The sequence below is a fragment of the Aureococcus anophagefferens genome, assembly GCF_000186865.1.
Source record: "Aureococcus anophagefferens unplaced genomic scaffold AURANscaffold_5, whole genome shotgun sequence".
NCBI classification, from domain to species: Eukaryota; class Pelagophyceae; order Pelagomonadales; family Pelagomonadaceae; genus Aureococcus; species Aureococcus anophagefferens.
This window is the reverse complement of record NW_008705565.1, coordinates 2,552,065-2,569,323: the sequence shown is the minus strand read 5'-3', so window position 1 is coordinate 2,569,323 and position 17,259 is coordinate 2,552,065. Positions and strand designations below refer to the sequence as shown.

At 70.7% G+C, this 17,259-nt stretch overlaps 4 protein-coding genes across 4 annotated transcripts; 1 reads left to right on the top strand and 3 right to left on the bottom strand.

Moving 5' to 3' along the window:
* Window positions 1-1,937: 1,937 nt before the first annotated feature.
* Window positions 1,938-5,180, bottom strand: AURANDRAFT_10095 (hypothetical protein; the record flags this gene model as incomplete). Its single annotated transcript, XM_009036679.1, has 4 exons — window positions 1,938-3,142; window positions 3,327-4,113; window positions 4,314-5,012; window positions 5,076-5,180. Coding segments are annotated over 4 exons (2,796 nt in total), but the record flags the coding sequence as incomplete, so codon positions are not given.
* Window positions 5,181-7,011: 1,831 nt separating this feature from the next.
* AURANDRAFT_9008 (hypothetical protein) lies at window positions 7,012-7,272 on the bottom strand (the record flags this gene model as incomplete). Its single annotated transcript, XM_009036545.1, has 1 exon — window positions 7,012-7,272. A coding segment is annotated over one exon (261 nt), but the record flags the coding sequence as incomplete, so codon positions are not given.
* Window positions 7,273-10,683: 3,411 nt separating this feature from the next.
* Window positions 10,684-11,430, bottom strand: AURANDRAFT_23786 (hypothetical protein; the record flags this gene model as incomplete). Its single annotated transcript, XM_009036784.1, has 1 exon — window positions 10,684-11,430. A coding segment is annotated over one exon (747 nt), but the record flags the coding sequence as incomplete, so codon positions are not given.
* Window positions 11,431-13,882: 2,452 nt separating this feature from the next.
* AURANDRAFT_17394 (hypothetical protein) lies at window positions 13,883-14,089 on the top strand (the record flags this gene model as incomplete). The annotated part of the gene is made up of 1 exon (XM_009036860.1): window positions 13,883-14,089. A coding segment is annotated over one exon (207 nt), but the record flags the coding sequence as incomplete, so codon positions are not given.
* Window positions 14,090-17,259: the final 3,170 nt, after the last annotated feature.

The following is a 17,259-nucleotide window of genomic DNA, read 5'->3' as shown; positions in this document are numbered from 1 at the left end:
GCCGGGCCTCGAGACGTGGGCCGTGCTCGACGACGGCGGCGCCGCGCTCGCCTACGACCCGGCGGCGAAGCGCGAGCGCCGCGCGTCCATGTGGCCGCCGGCCGAGCCGGACATCGCGAGCCAGCTCCCGCGGTGCCTCCGCTTCTACCCGCACGACTCGCGCGACGGCGGCGGCTTCTTCGCCGCCGTCTTCGACAAGGTCGCGGAGCTGCCCGCCGGGGACCCGCGGACGCGGCCGCGGAGGCCGCGCGCGGGCGCGCCCGTCGCGGGCTACCGCGCCCTCGACGCGCATCGCGACGCCGCGGCCCTGCGCGCGGCGCCCCCGGAGCTCCGCGGCCGCCTGCTGACGCGGTCGCCCGCGGGCGCGGCGGCGCGGCGCGTGACCGTCGCGCCCTGCGCCGCGGCGGAGCTCGCGGGCCTCCGCCTCGTCGCCGCGGGGGAGATCCGGTGGTCCCGGCGCGACGACGGGTCCTACCGAGAGGTAGGGAGGTAGAGGGGCGCGGGCCCATGTAATCCGCCCCGACAGCCCCGGCGACCTGGCCCACGGGACTAAGGACCGGGAACCTTGACCCGCGCGCCCCCGGGGCTCGGGACACCTGGGTCCGCCGACTCCGGGGGCGAACCCGCGCGCTCCGGCGACCGCGAGCGGTCCCCCACACGATCCCCCGAGGCGCTCCCGAGCGCTCAAGGACCCGATGGCGTCGTACACGTGTCTGTAGGGGGGGGAAGCCCTTCGCCGAAAGACTGTGGAGAACGGGTCTTTTGGACAGCAGTTGCCGCGCCGGCGCCGCGCGCCGTCGCCGCGCCTCGCCACGGGCGCGCCGCCACGGCCTCGTCCCTCCCGATCAATGGCGCAAACGTTAAGCCGCAAACGTTCGAAAACATCGTCGAAGCCGTTGGCGTCGGTAGTGAAATCGTGGATAGAAGAGAAGGAAGGAACCGCGAATCTTTTTTTTGTGGTGACTGAACCGGACGGGGATCAGATTCGGATTCCGGCTCGTCGCGATTTCATCTCCCATTTCTCCAAAATTGTTAATGACCTTCCAGAAACCGAAAATTCTGAGTGCCCCCTGATCGCATTCGACGCAGAGACGGTCGTCAAGTTCTGTCGCGCGTGTTTGCCGCGCTTGGACGCATTGCCCCCGATAGGCAACTTCCAAAAACTTTGCAAACTGGTCAAATTAGCACACTTCTTGGATGCGCCCCAACTCCTGGATCGCTGGTGGGCTGAGCTGCAACCATATCGGCCAAGGGCTGGCCGCGACTTCATTGCTATTTTCGATCTGAACCTGCCGGGGAAGACATTCACCTTAAATGACCAGTCATTGCGCGATTTTCCTAAGGCATACCTATCGTTAGACGAGACAATCAAGAAAAAGTACGAGAAGAAAGCGTACGAATTGTTTCAACTGGCTTTAGGAAAAGTTCGTAATAGAGACCCCGGTCTCTATTCCAATGGCCCTTTTATTGGTTCCACTGACGCGGAACGTGAAGCTATTATGTTATATAAAATGGTGAAGTGCCTGCTCGAACAGGTTTGTCCGGCATCCACTTAATGAGCTCGCCTCCTTTTCGCACCTTATTCGCGCCGCGCGCGCCTGGGCGCTCGGGCGACGCGCGCGACGAGACCGACGCTGGCCGCGCCAGCCAGCCGAGGGCGGTCGCGTGCCGCGTTACTAAGTAGCGCCGCCGCTCCTATGCCCCGGGCGATCGCGCCTCACTCGTCGAGCGAGGGCGCTGCCGCCGGAATCGGGCGCGCGGAGTGGTCCGACGTAGAGGGGCGCCCGCTTACCGGGAGGGGGGAAGAGAGGGAGGCGCGGCGCCTACCTCGGCTGCTGGAGCGCCGCGAGGAGGGGCTGGAAGTGGGGCTTGGTGGCGACGAGCTGCGTGAGGTGCGTCATGGCGAACGTCTGCGTGTCCGGGATCTCGGCGAAGGCGTCGTCGCTCTTCTGCGTGCCGAAGTGGAGCTTCGAGAAGGTCGCGTCGTAGCCCGCGAGGAGCTCGTCGGGGACGTCGTCGGACCGGTCGATGGTCGCGTCGCCGGCGAGCGCCGCGCCCGCGAGCCGCTTGAGCAAAGCGAAGAGCACGGACCCGAGGCAGGACCACGCGGACGTGTCGCCGTTGGGCGTCAGCGCGTCCGGCGCCTCGGCCAACAGCTTGACGGCGCCGACGGCCGCGGCCTTGGCGTCGACGGCGCTCGCGAAGGCCGCGGCCTCGCCGAGCACGTGCGGCGCGAGCACGTGGACCACCAGCTGCGGCAAGAGCCCGGGCTGCTGCGCGTCGAGCTTCGCGACGAGCTGCGGCGCGCCGTGCTTGCCCGCGAGCAGCCCGAGGAAGGCGAGGAGGTTGTGGCAGTAGCTCAACCGGTCCCGGTTCTGCTGGAGCCGCGTGAGCAGCAGTTGCAGCACCGTCGGCACGTAGCCGTCCAAATTCGCTTGCGGCACGTGCACCACCAGCGACTTCAATAACCCAAAGGCGTGGCCCTCGGACGCCTTGGACGCCAGCAGCTTCTGGAAGACGCCGAGCATGGGCTCGAGCTGCCCCGCGGCGAGGATCTGGTCCGGCCCCGCGACCAGATACGCCTCGAGCAGCGCCGCCAGCGCGGGCACGTTGCCCCGGCGCTCCCAGAGCGACGGGTGCAGCAGCGGCGGCAGGAGCGCCGCGTAGGCGTCCCCCAGACCCGACCGCGGCGCGCGGTAGCCCAGCAGGAGCGCCAATATCTGGAAGACGTAGGGCGCGAACTCCACGACGTCCATCTGGAGCACGGACTGGAACGGCGGGAAGAGCAGGCCCTCGAAGGTCGCCGTCGCGTCCCGGTTCGCCTCGCAGCAGACGCGCACGAGCACGGCCAAGCTCTCGAAGAGGTAGTGGTTGAACTTCGGGTTCCGCGGGTTCGCGCAGACGCGGCCGAGCGACGCGCAGAGCTTCTCCGTCACGACGGCCGCGTGGGGCACGACGTCGGCCTGGCCCACGACCAGCAAGCGCATGACGGCCTTCATGACGTACTCGTTCTCCCAGGGCGCGTCGCCGCCCTTGGCCAGCGCGCCGTCGATGACCGCGAACAACGCCTGGAACAGCGCGGGCAGCAGCGGCGCGAGCTGCGGCCGGTGGATCTTCCCGGGCACCTGCGTGGCATTCGAATCTTCAACCCGACTTCAATGTGAGCGTATTCGAATGTTTTGACACGATCACTTCCGCTGTGCTTCGAGAACTCGATGAGAGCAATCGATTCGTCCAAAAATCAGCCGAATCGACGTCGATTTGACCGAGCTAGAGAATTTCAAAGTTTGGCCCCGACGTCCCAGCTCACTGGTCGAATTCCACACAGCCGGGCACGGCGAGCACGCGCTCGAGGCAGTGGGCCGCGTAGGACTGGACGACGACGTCGCCGTGGCCCAGGTGGCCCCCGAGCAGCGGGAGTAGACGTAATAGCTCGTCGCCGGGGATCTGGTTCCGGAACGTGCACGCGAACTGCACGCAGTCCGCCAGAACCACGCCGTGCGTCGCCGTCGCGCCGCCGAGCTCCGGCGCGACGTGGGCGCTGTAGATCTCGAGGATGTCGAGCTGGTCGCTCATCTTCGACACGCCGCGCGCGGACGACTCCGCGCGGACGGCGAGCGACACGACGAGGTGGAGCGCCGCGTCCTTCGCGCGCCACTCCGTGCCGGGGCTCGCGCCGTAGCGGCCGAGCATGGCCGCGACGTGCTCGCCGCAGATTTTGGTGGTGGTCGCGTCGTGGTGCTTGCACATGGCGTGCACGAGGTCGCGCGCGCCGCGGCGCCGCGTCTCGCTGTCCGCGGACTCGAGATCCCGCGAGATGTACTCGACCGCGTTGTCCTCGAAGAGTTCCACGTCGGAATCGCGCAGCGTCATGTTCGGGATGACGATGGCCTCGACGACCTGGCGCAGCGTCGACTCGTCCGCGAAGAGCGCCGCGTGCATCTGCTGCCCGACGACCTCGGCCAAGAACCGCATCGACGTCGCGGCCAGCCGGTCGTGCTTCGGGAAGAGCGACGTCTTCATGAGCCGCTGCCAGATGCCGGACACGAACTGGGGCAGGTGGGGCTGGAACTCCTCCTCGTACTTGTGCGCGTAGAGGCTCGCGTTCTCGACCTGGGCGGGAAAAGAGTGCGACATTCCCAACTTCAAAGGCTCCGATCTCGGCCGTGTACCACTCGTTTCGGCTGATTTTTGGACGAGCGATCATCTCTCGGAACGGTCTCGAAGCGTGGATGCTGTTTCCGGAACGCGCGCGCGCGGCACACTCACGTTGAAGCGAACTTGAATCACTCTTTTCCCGCCCCGTTCTCGACGACGGCGGCCTGGAGCCGCTCCACGGGGCCCTCGTCGTCGTCCTCGTCGTCGGCGGCCGCGCCCGGCGCCTCGTAGGCGAGGAACTCCTGGAAGGCGCCCATCCAGGGGGCCATGTGGTCCTCGAAGAACTCGGGCAGGTCCTGCCAGTTCAGCGAGAAGAAGACGCGGCACGCGAGGCGCAGCGACTCGAGCGCGACCGCGGACCGCGCCGCGTCGCCCGCGGCGGCGCGCAGCTCCTCGCCCAGCGTCCCGAAGAGCCGCGTCAGCGGCGCCGCGAGCGTGTCGAGCGCGTACTTGAGCTCCGCGTAGAGCGCGTCGGACTTGAAGGCGTAGCGGAAGCGCTTGAGGATCGAGTTCGACGTCAGCAGCATGCCCTGGACCGTCGCGGCGTCGCCGTCGGCGAAGCGCGCGACGATCTCCGGCAAGAGGTTGGGCCACTTGCCCGGGAAGTCCGTGGACGCGATGAGCGTCAGCGCCTGCGACAGCTGCTGCTTCACGTCCCCGAACTTGCCGCACGCGCAGACGAGCGTGACCATGTGGCTCTTGATGGCGTCGCGGTCGCCGGCCGCGACGGGCGTCTCCTTGCTCTCGGGGTCCACGTCCCAGCCCTTCTTCACCAGATTCTTGAAGTAGACCGCCGCCGACGACCGGAGCACGGGCGACTGCGCCGTCGGCGCCGCGCCGCAGTGCTGCTGCACCTGCGAACAAAAAGGGGGTCGCGGGTTCGAAATCGTCGTCCGCGCGCCGCGCGAGAGACGCACCAGCTGGAGCAGGAGCACGGGGAACCCCGCCGTCCGCCGGCAGTTGTCCAAGTAGGCCTCGGCCTGGCGCCGGACCGTCACGTCCGGCGACAGCGTCGCCACGAGCGCGCCCTGGATCTCGTCCGTGTTCATGGCGTCCCTCGGAAGCGCGCGAGGCGCCGCTCGCCCGCCCAACGACCGCCGGCGCCGGCGCAACGAGTCAAGGCGCGCAGGCGATGCGGCGGCGAGAGCTGTCCAAACCGACGCTGCGCTCGACGAGGCCTCTTCGCAAGGCCCAGGGCAGCCCGCGCCGTCGTCCGTCCGGCTTCGTCAGTCGGCGGCAGCGCGCCGACACCGCCGTCGTCCGTCGGCGGCAGCGCGCCGACACCGCAGGCGTCGACCGGTGCGCCTCAGCCGAACCCACCGTGCTCGCGCCCATGTGCCATGTCGACGGAGCGCCTGCGCGCGCGCCTGGCGGCGCGCCGCGCGGCGCGCCCAAGTCGCGGCGACGCCCCAGCCCGGCGGTCCGTCGAAGACGTCCGCCACCTCCTCGCGTCGGCGCCGCCCGACTTCGACGATGAGCACTGGTGCTGGACGACCGTCGCCGTCGGCCCGCCCGTCGGGGACGTCCCGCTCCTCGCGCGGCGGCGCCTCGACGCGCTGTTGACCGGCGACGTCGCGCCGACCGGAGGCGCCGTGTGGCCCGCGTCGCTCGTGCTCGCGCGCGCCGTCGCGGCGGGCCGCGTGCCCGTGGCGGGGAAGCGGGTCCTCGAGCTCGGCGCGGGCGCGAGCGGCGTGCCCGGCCTCGTCGCCGCGGCGGCCAGCGCGGCGGCCGTCGTTATCTCTGACTTTGAGCCCGCGGCCGTCGAGGTCCTCGCGGCGAACGCCGCCGCGTCGCGACGACGGGTGACGGCGGAGCGGCGCGTCTGGGGCGCCGGCGCCGTCGGGCGCGACGTCGACGTCGTGTTGCTGGCGGACTGCGTCCACGCCGGCGAGGCGGCGTCGCGGGACCTCGCGGCGGCGCTCGCCGCGTCCCGGGCCGTCGCCTTCGTCTGCTGGGAGCGGCGGGGCCTCCACGCGCGGTCCGAGGCCGCCTTCTTCTCGGCGCTCGGCGACCGCGACGTGCGCGACGCGAGCGGCCTCCTCGACGACGGCGACCTGGGCCGCTTCGGCCTGCGCCGCGTCGCGCCGCGGACGCCGGAGGGGGCGCCGACGCTCCGGGATGAACACGCGGCCGCGACGCTCCGGGATGAACACGCGCCGCGGCCGCCGCCGCCGCCGCCGCGCGCGCCCGACGCCGTCGCCGTCGTCGACGGCTTCCTCGGGCCCGCCGCGGCCGCGCGGCTCGCCGCCGAGGCGCGGCGCCTGCTGCCGCGCTTCGACGCCCGTCCGAGGACGCGCGAAGACCACGCCGCGGAGGCCGCGGCGGCGCCGTTTCTCGTCGCGCCGGGGCCGGCGGACGGGTCGCGCGACGACCTCGCGCGACCCGTCGACGCCGCCGCGCCGGAGGCGGCCGCGCTCGCCGCGGCGCTCGGCGGCCGCGCCGCGCTCGCGCTCTACCCGCCCCAATCGCGGCGGGCCCGCGCGCCCGCCGCGGCCTACTACTACTTCTTCGAGGACGCGCCGCGCGGCGGCGTCCGCGTCTTCCGCGGCGACGGGTCCGCGGACGACGTCGCGCCGCGCGCGGACCGGCTCCTCGCCGCCCGCGGCGCGGACGCCGCCGTCCTCCCGACGGGCGCGGGCCACCTCCGCTTCGTCGAAATCGCCGTCGACGACGACGGCGCGGTTCCGTGACGGCGGCCCGGTCTCCGCGCGGCGGTACGACGACGACGACCCTTCCGACAGCAACGCCGCGGCCTCTCGAGACACTACTTAGTTGGAACCAGGGGTGCTGTCCCCGGGAGCGCGGCCGCGTCGCCTCCGAGCGCGGCGCGCTGCGGCGCCCGCCTCAGAGGTACTTTTGTACGTTGGACGTCACGGCCTCGATGTTGGCGCCGTTGACGACGTCGACCTTCTCGCCATTTTTCCAAAAGTGGAAGGAGGGCACGGCCCGCACGCCTTCCCGCTTCATGAGGCTGCTCGCCTCGGCGCTGCTGTCGCCGATGACTTTGTAGAAGATGGCGTCGGTGTACTCCTCGCTCATGGCGTTCATCTTCGGCTCCATGACCTTGCACGGGCCGCACCACGTCGTCGCGAAGTCGACGACCATGAGCGAGTCGCCGGCGTCCTGCGGGCGCGCGGGCGTCGGGGCCGCGGCGCGCGCGGGGGGCGACCGGCGGGGACGCGGCGCGCGCGCCTTGACCGCCTTGTCGAAGTCGCCCTCGGACCCGAGGTCCTTCATGCCCTGGAGCGCCGTGCACCGCTTCCTCGACATCCTGCGGACGGCGGCCGTGCGCGCGCGGCGGCGCGATGTTGCCGTAGCGCGCGCGCTCTCCGGCGGCGGCGCGCGCGGCCCCGGACGCCGGCCCGCACGACAGCCCCGAGCCCGACACCTTCGACGCCGGCGTCCAGGCCTGCGCCGACGCCAACAACACCGCCGTCATGATTCCGCGCATGGTTGGTGCGAGGTTAGGTGCCGCGCGATCCGGCCTCAAGCAGAGACGACGACGCGGAGATACAGGCCTCGGGTGCGTCCGACATGGTGAAGTGGCTCGCGGGGGCTGGATCGCCTGCACAAAGCCGCGCGGCGCAACGGACGCTTGGACGCCGACGCCCCGGCCCGCGCGGACCAGCCCCGCGCACACAAAAGGCGGCTTACTCGGCGACGCAGTCCGACGGGTCCGGGTCGTTGCCGTCGCCGACGGCGCCGGCGGCGTCGTCCGGGCCGTCGCAGACGTACTTGCGGCCCGTGGCGAAGACGTCCGCGTCGATGACGACGTCGTCGAAGACGAGGTCCGCGCAGGGCTTGGAGGCGTTGCAGCGGACGACGGCGGCGGACATGGGCCAGGTGCCGCCGTGGGCCTTGACGTCGGAGAAGGTGACGCCGGAGACGGCGACGCGCGGCTCCGTTTGCGCCCAGATGCCGCTGCCCGAGCCGTCGGGCTCGAGCTGCTGCTGCGTGCCGAGGAAGAGGGGCCACTCCATGCAGAAGTAGTTCTTCGCGGAGCAGGCGTAGGTGTGCTCGAGTCTGCGCGACGCCGCGTAGGCCGCCGTCGCCTCGGCGTCCGCGGCCGCGACGTCGGCGAGGAACCGCGCGCGGACGGCGCGCGCGCCGTCGAGCGCGCGCGCGCGCGCCGACGCCTCCAGCGCGGCCCAGCCCGGGGGCTCGGCGTCGGGCACGGCGCGCGTCATCTTGATGGAACGATAGACGACGTCGCTGATCGTCGCCGCGCAGTCGTCGAAGCCCAAGCCGTCGCAGTCCGAACCGGCCAAGTCGGGCTTCACGTAGGGCCCCTTCGTCGGCTGGTAGAGCACGATGTCCTCGAACAAGACGCCGTCGACGCAGGGCTTGCGCGTCGACGGGTGCACGGAGCCCACCGAGAGGCCCGCGCCCCGATAGACCGTCAGGTTCCGCACGGTGACGTTCCGCGTGCAGTCCTCGCCGAACGCCTTGGGCAACCCGTCGTCGCCGAGCGAGTCCGCGGGCTTGACGGCGATGACGTCGTCCCAGTTGGATATGACGCTGTCCTCGACTAGGATGTCCGCGCCCGCGACGTCGATCCCGTCGGTGTTGAAGGGAAACATGGGCAGCTCGAGGCCGAGGGCCTCCGCGCGGCGCCGCGCGGCGGCCGCGGCCGATTGCTGCGACTCCCAGTCGCAGAGAATCGTCACGCCGCGCACGCGGACGTTCCGGCTGAAGGCGCCGAAGAAGACGTTGAACCGCGGGCTGTCCAAAACCGCGAGGCCCTCCAGGACGACGTCCGAGCAGCCGTTGACCTCGAGCGCGAGGGGCCGCTTCTGCTCGAGGCGGTTGAGCGCGAAGGACCACCACCAGTGGTGGCCCTGGCCGTCGATGGCGCCCGCGCCGGAGACGCGGAGGCCCTCGCAGTCCTCGAACTTGAGGATCGACCGGAAGTCGTGGCCGTCGAGGGGCCACTTGTCGTAGCCGCTCGAGCTGCAGTCGTGGCCCGCGAGGGCGCCGTCGACGCGCAGGGACACGCCCTTGAGGTTCACGAGCGTGCAGCAGGGGATGACGTCGAAGCGTAAACCCGCGGGCACGACGACGACGTCGCCCGCGGACGCGTTCTTGAGCGCGTAGAAGAGGGCGTAGCCGTTCGCCGCGGCGCTCTCGCTGTCCGTCGTCCCCGCGACGGCGCCGTGGGCCTCGATGGAGAACTCGGCGGCGCTCGCGACGGACAGCAGCAGCGCGAGGGCGAGGGTGCGCATGGGCCACGCGGGCCGCGCGGACTTGTGCATGGGCGCGCCGCGCGGCAGCGCGTCGGTGCGCGTCCGAGCACAGCGGCGCGCGCCATCGCGCGAACGTGTGCGCGCTTGGGACGTCCACATCGGAACGCCGAAGTGCGAAGACGTCTTCGCGGTGCACGTCGAAGGCGTCTTCGGCCGCTGCACTTCCGTGCGCATCGCCACGGCGCCATCGGCGCCACTCGCCAGTGGCAAATTTGCAACTCAACGCGTGGCGCCGCCCGACGCCCCCTGATCGTGCTAATGAAGACACGCCACGCCCGCGCTGTGGCCCAGAACCGGGCGGTCGCGGCGGTGAGCGAGGACCTGTGGCAGGAAGTCTTCCTCTTCTTAGAGTTCTACGAAACTGGCGCGCCGGCGCGGGCCGCGAAAGCGCTTAATAATGCGGCGCAGCGTGATGGCCTGTGGAACGCGTTCGCCGCGCGCGACGAGCCGGATCTCTGGTGCGCGATCGGCGGGTCCGGTCGCGAGCGTTTTCGGCGTGCGACGATGCTCGAGTTTTACGGGGACATAAACTTTGAGCCACATGGACCAGACTTCCGTGAAGATTTGGATTGTGAATTGACGGTGGTCGTCACCGTCACACAGGCCAATAGCGACATCGACAAGCTTGGTGGCGACGTCGTCTTCCTGGCGCGATTCCCATACGTGCCGGCGACGGACCCTATGGGTATAGATCCGGACATGATCAGCCTGCAAATCGGCACCGAGAACGAGCACGGGATGAAATGCTGGACCGACACCGCGACGATCCCGGAGATCAAGGTCCCATTCACCGCGTTGCCTGGAGAAGCGGCCAACTGTAGTCCTATTCCGGATCGCGAACTTTATATCACGTGGATGTTCGAAAAGCCGGACGGACGCATCGCGAAGCTCCTCCAAATGGTGTCCTTGGACATGAAGTCGCGGGATTGTGCGAGTTCTTGGAACGATCCCTACTTTTCGCTCGTCACGTTCTACCGACGGACGATCAATCTCGAAGATCCTATGTGGCGCTTCGAAACCAACCTCACTGTCTCGTTCCCGATGGGCCCCGACCCCACGGGCCTCGTCGCCGACATTCAGCTTCGCGCCGCAAACTGGGAGGAGGAAGAATATGCACGAACAAAGGATTCAGAAGAGCAGGCGGCGAACTTCGATCAGCGCGTGGACAACGTCATCCCCGCGTTCCGAGATATCCTGTCGCGCCTCGAGTGGCTGTAAGTTCCGCCTCGCGAAGATCTATCTGAATGTACAAGGGGGTGTTATGAACAAGAGCGGGCGAGCACTAAGCCTGCGCCGTCGCCGACGAGACCGAGTCGCCGCCGCCGAGGAGGAGCGGCGGCGCGGGCACGAGGATCGGCGGCGGGATCTTCGCGCCGTCGGGCGGCGTGAGGACGCAGCCGTCGTCGGTGCACTGGTGGATGAATTTGCGCCAGGTGTCGTCCTCGCGGAGCGTCGCCGGGTCGCCGACGAGGACGACGGCGCGGCGCGCGCGCGTGAGCGCGACGTTCATGCGGCGGTCGTCGCGGACGAAGCCCAGCGTCCTGCGCGCGTTGGACCGCACGGTCGAGATGATGATGACGTCCTTCTCGCGGCCCTGGTAGGCGTCGACCGTGTTGACCTCGACGTCGCCGCCGCCGCCGGCCGCGAGCGCGTCCGCGATCGCGCGGCGCTGCGCCGCGTAGGGCGTGATGACGCCGATGTCCTCGGCGCGCAGGTCCGACGTCGCGAGCAGCGATGCCACGACGCCCACGAGGGCGTCGAGCTCGGGCTTGTTGAGGAACGACGCGCCGCCCGCGCTCGTCTTCGTTTGGTCGGACTCGCGCTCCTCGTTGCCGCCCGAGCCCGCGGGCGCGGGCACGGGCAGGATCGCGATGGGCTTGTTCCGGTTCGGCCAGTCGATGCCCGCCGGCGGCGGCCTGCTCGCGCGCTCGCGCGCGACGGCGCCGTGCGTCTTCACGCGGCCCCCATAGAAGCGCTCGCTCGAGAACCGGTTCAGCGCGGGGTGCATGCGGTACTGGGTCGTGAGCAGCGCCGGCGGCACGCCGGCGTCCGCGAGGCGCTGGAAGAGGCTCACGGGCAGCCCGCCCGCGGCGGCCTCGCGGCTCAGCACCGTCGGGGGTAATTGCTTGTTGTCGCCGACGAGGATGAGCTGCGAGCACGCGCGCGCGCAGGCGATGGGGACCAAGCACGCGGGCTCCGTCGCCTGGGCCGCCTCGTCTAATAACACCAACCCGAAATCCAGCGGCGGCGGCGGCTTCCTGCCCCGCGCGTCGACGAGGAACGGCGCCAGGGCGTCGCAGCCCGCGCCGACCGTCGTGCACACTACGACGTCCGCGGCGAGCAGCGCCTCGCGCTGGAGCTCGTCGCGCGCGCCGGGCTTGTTTAAGTCGAGTCCATTCTCCTTGGCCAGCGCGGCGAGCTTCGCGTCGAGGCACGCGGGCCGGAGCGCCTCCCGCGTCGCCGCCGGGTGTCCCACGCGGACCGCGGACACGTTCAACGCCAGCAGCGCCTCGAGCAGGTTGTCCGCGGCGACGTTCGACGCCGCGCAGGCCAGCGCCCGCCGCGTGGAGAAGCCCCGCGGCGCCCGCCCGCGCTCCGAATCCCGTAAAACGACGGCGGCCGCGAGCGCGGCGGCCGCGGTCCGCGTCTTGCCCGTGCCCGGCGGGCCCTGGATGAGGCTCAGGCGCCGGCCGATGGCGCCCGCCGCCGCCGCGGCCTGGGCGGCGTCGAGGGGCGCGTCCGCCGTCGCGGCTCGGACCGCGGCGCGCGCGGCGCCTTCCGAGGGCGCTTTTCGGCACAAGCCGCCCGCGCGCGCGGTCGCGAGGGCGACGACCTCGTCGCGGTCGTCGCGCACGAGGGCGCGCCGCAGCTCGAGGACGACGTCGTCGTCGGCGTTGAGGCGCCGCGCGTCGAGGTAGCCCGACGACCCGGACGTTAAGGCGTCCACCGCCGCGTCCATGCGGTCGTAGCTCACGCCGGAGAAGTACATGTCGAGGCGCAGGGGCGGGCCCGACGCCAGCCTGTCCGCGGCGCTCGCCGAGCCGACGACGACGTCGACGTGGCGCGGGCCCCGCGCGAGCACCGTGCCCTCGACGCCGCCGCCGGAGCCGCCGGAGGGCCGCCGCTCGCTGACGAGGCAGAGGTCGCCGCCGGTGAAGCGGTGGTGGGGCAGGGGCGGCGGCGCCCGGTCGCCGCGCGCCCGCGGCAGCTCGAGGCGCACGACGGGGCGGCCGAAGAGCGTCGCGCGCGGCAGCCGCGTCGCGCCTAAACCGACGACGGCGACGCCCTCGTCCAGGAGGCGCGCGTCGCTCCACTCCTCGAGGCGCTGCTTCGCCGCCCGCTCCTCGGCCTCGCGCTCCCAGCGCAGGAGGCCCCGGAGCCGCGCCGCGTAGCTCGCCTCGGCCTCGCGGCTCGCGATGAACTTCGCCGCCCGCCCGCGGCCCGTCCGCGGCGGCCGCGACGCCGTCGACGCCAGGGGGTCGCAGCGCCGGTGTTGTTGTGTTCGCGCGGGCTGCAAGGCGACGGCGCCGCACGCGCAGAGCGCCAGCGCGAGCCGCATGGGCCGGCAACGGTAGCCTCCCATCCCTTCGGCAGATTCGTCTTTTGGCACAGGTGCGTGGTGTCAAACTTGAGCCATCTTGTGGCGGAAAAAAACGCGCGGGCCGCATCGGTCCGCGGCCTGCAGCCGGGAGACCGCGGTGTCGCGCGAGCGCTCGCGTTCGTGTGCCGAATTTCCTGCGAAAACGAGCTCGATGTGTCCCGGTATCGGCCGGCGAGAGGGCGCGCGCGCGCCGGTGCGCGCGCGCGGGCTCGATCCTCGCGAAGCTGCGTCTGCTTCCCAAGGCAGCAGCCGGAGAGTTCACGCGCGGAAGCATGTACGACGCGCGGCGCCGGCTCATTTGCCCTTCAACATGGTGATTCAGTCCTCAGGCTCGATCTCAACATGGCTCGGCTTCTGACGGCTTTGGCCGCGCTCACCGCGGCGGCAGCCTTCGCGCCGCCAGCAGCGCAACGCGCGGCGACGCGCCTGCGCGCAGAGCCGGACGCGCGAAACCTCGACGCGCCGCGCGCCCTCGACCGCCGCGCCGCCGCCGCGGGCCTCGCGGCGGCGGCGGCGGCGGCGGCGGCGCCGCGCGCCGTCGCGGACCAGGTCGTCTCCGCGTCTGCCATCCAGAAGACGAAGGGCGGCGTCAAGTACGTCATCGTCAAGGAGGGCAAGTGCCCCAACGCGGACCCGACGGGCCTCGCGGGGTCGTGCGTGCCGACGAGCGGCTCGTTCCTGTGTGGAAATCAAATCTTCAACCCGACTTCAATGTGCGCGTATGCGACCGTTTCGGCGCAAGGCTTTCTGATGTGCTTCGAGAACTCGACGAGAGCAATCGATCCGTCCAAAAATCAGCCGAATCGACTTCGATTTGACCGAGATAGAGAGTTCTGAAGTTTGGTGGGGACCCCCCAAACCAGTGGTTGAATTCCACACAGGCTCGTTCTGCATCATCGACTACACGGGCTTCCTGCCGAGCGGCGAGGTCTTCGACTCGACGGAGAAGAAGGGCGGCAAGCCCCTCGCCTTCCGCCTCGGCGACAAGCAGGTCATCGTCGGCATCGAGCAGGTCGTATCGCAGATGAAGCCGGGCGAGGAGGTCCAGGCTTTGGTGCCCGCGGAGCTCGCCTACGGCGAGAAGGGCGTCTGCACGGAGGGGGGCGAGTGCCTCATCAAGCCGAACATGAACCTGAAATACTTCATCCGCCTCAACCGCGTCGCGCAGGCCGCGGGGTAACCGCGGCCGGCGTCGCGAGGCGCGCGCGTTGGACGATAAGCCCGGCGTCGATGTTGCGCCTGAGTCGAGCTCGGGGGGTGGCCTGGAGCGGGCGAGGGTGCTCCTGTGGTCGTGCGCGGTTCCCGCTCTACGCGAGTAGCCTGGGAGTTCACCAAAAAAAATGCAACGTGTTTGCCTTTCCCACGCAACCACCGAAACGACGTCCGCGACGGGTAACCCGGAAGCGGTTGTCTTGCCGACGGGGGCAGCCCCCGCCATGGGCTCGGCGGCGTCCTGCGCGGCGCGCGTCGTCGTCTTCACCTACCCGAAGATGCTCAAGCTCGCGAAGCGGAAGCGGCGGGCGCCGGCCCTCACCGACGGCGAAGCGCCGCCGGAGGCCACGGCCGTGGAGCCGGCGCCCGCCGTGCGCGTGCCGCCCATCGCGCTGGGCGAGCGCGAGGCCTACGAGGAGGGCATGGAGACGACGCCCAAGTCCGCCGCGAAGCGCGAGTACGCCTACTTCTGCCCCATCTGCATGCGCCACTTCCGCGCGGTCTTCGAAACCCAATGCTGCCGGAACTACGTCTGCCGCGGCTGCGCGCGCGACTTCGTCGGCCGCCACGAGCGCCTCGCGGCCAAGGCCCACCTCCACGACGGCGAGGACGGCCTGGGGCCCCTGCGGTGCCCGGCCTGCAACGTCGAGAAGTTCGCGCTCGTCGCCGCGCGCGGGCCGGTGAGGTCCTACGACGACGACGACGGCGTGCCCGTCGCGTCGCTGGACTCGCCCGTGCGCATCGGCGACTCCTACGAGACCCTGCGGCGCAAGATGCTGTCCTACGAGGAGACGGGCTGCTGCCGGGACAACGTCCGCAAGCTCTTCGCGGACGGCGACGGCGACCCTGACGGCGACGCGGCCGCCGCGGGCGCCGGGTCGCCGCCGCGGGCGGCGGCGGAGCCCATCTCCGACGCCCAGGCCTTCGCGCGGACCTTCGTCATGCCCATCCTCGCCGCCTAGGACGCCGCCGCCGCCGCAGGAAGAGCTCCGCGGCGGCGCGGCGCGCGACGAGAACGATCGGCGCTAGAGGGGAGGATCTAGATGACATGCTCATCATCGCGGCCGCTCCGAGGCTCGATTTTATGTCCGAGGGCTCCATTTACATCACTCCTCGCCGCCGTGGCGGTCCATGATCATCACGTCCGGGCTGTGCGGAGCACCGGGTGAAACCGCACTTTCAGATGACTTGCTTTTGCAGCCATATTTGTAGCAGCATTTGCAGCAGCACCAGATCTCCTCTATACACCATGTCATCGTTGTTTTTGCGAGAAGCTCCAAGTACTTCTCCCGTGGATACGTGCCGTGCTCCACGCCGACCGTGCCGTAGATTGACGACTTTCGTCGACGTCGACGATGGTAGGATCCGCGTGAGGGCAGCCCATCGCGGAGAAACGCACGCGCACGCGGAACGCTCGCGAGAGCACCGCCGCTGCGAAAGAGCGCCCGTCGCGTCGAGCAGGCACCGCGGACAGGCCGAGCGCACCACAGCGTCGTCGACGACGATGCGGGCGCGCTGGCTACTGCTGCTCTCCTGCGCCCTCGCGCAGAACACGGACGCGCCGACGGTCACCTACGCGCCGACGCGCACGAAGGCGCCGACGCCGGCGCCGTCGGCGCGCGCCAAGCACCCGTCGTTCGCGCCGACGAAGGAGCCGACGCCCGTGACGTGGTATCCTTCGGCCTTCGACCCGACGGCCGCGCCGACGACGGCGACGCCCTACCCGACGACGAAGCCCACGAACCCGGACGACTCGACGCTCAAGACCGACGACGACGCCATGTCGACGCGCACGATCGCGTTCATCGTCGTCTGCGTCGTCGTCTTCGTGGGCTCCATCTTCGGCGCCTACGCCATCAAGCTGCGGCGGGAGCGCATCGCGGCGGAGAAGGCCGCGGCGGAGGCCGAGCCGCTCTTGAAGTGAGGGGGTCCTAAGGACCGTGTCGCGGCGCCCGAGACGTCGCCCGAGCCCCCGCCTGGCGGCCGCGGAAGTCGACCCCCGGCGAGGATCCTCTACGTTGGCTCCTGCTCGATGGATGTGATGATCATGGGCGGGCAGCCCCCGCCGTTCGCGATGATCGTCTAGAGGGCCGCCGCGGCCGACGCGCCGCGCCGCGCCATGGGCGACGACGCCGCCGCCGAGCTGGCGCGCTTGAAGGCGCAGCTCCAGGAGCGGGACACGGAGCTCGAGCGCCTCCGGGCGCTCCTCGCCAAGCAGGGCGCTCTCGGCGACGTCGACGGCGGCGCCGCGGGGGACGGCGCGGCGTCGGCGCCGCCGGCGCCGCCGCCGGCCGCGCCCGCGGCCACGCCACCGACGCCGCCCGCCGCGCCCGCGCCGGAGCCGCCGGCTCCGCCGCGCGCGTCGCCGGAGGAGGAGGCGGCCCGGGACGACGCGAGCGGCCCCGTCTACGACGGGCTCGCGTCGGCGGGCGCGTCCTACGTCGACGGGCGCGCGCTCTTCTCGCGCGAGGAGTCCAAGGACGTCTACGACGCGGAGTCGGGCTCGCCGGGGGGCGCCTACGACGCGGAGTCGCCGGCGAGCGCGCGCGCGTCCTTCGAGGGCGGCTGGGCGACGCCGACGGGCCGCCTCGGCGTGCGGCCGAGCCTCGGGTGCATGGACGAGCTCGCGATCCCCGCGAGCCTGCTCATCGACAAGCGCGCCGTGCGGCTATTGGGCCGCGTCGGCCGGGGGTCGTTCGGGGAGGTCTGGCGCGGCGAGTTCCGCGGCGGGCGCGTGGCCGTGAAGCTGTTCCTGAGCCGCGAGGACGTGTCGAGCGAGGTCGCGCTCCTCTCGCGCGCGTCCGGCCCGCACGTCGTCGAGTTCCTCGGCGTCGTCATCGAGCGGGAGGACCCGTACAAGGAGCCCCAGGTCGCCATCGTCAGGGCAGGACAAGGGTGATTCAACGTCGCTTCAACATGAGTGTTCCGCGCGCGCCCGTTCTGGAAAAAGCATCCACGCTTCGAGACCGTTCCAAGAGATGATCGCTCGTCCAAAAATCAGCCGAAACGAGTGGAAAACGGCCGAGATAGGAGCCTTTGAAGTTG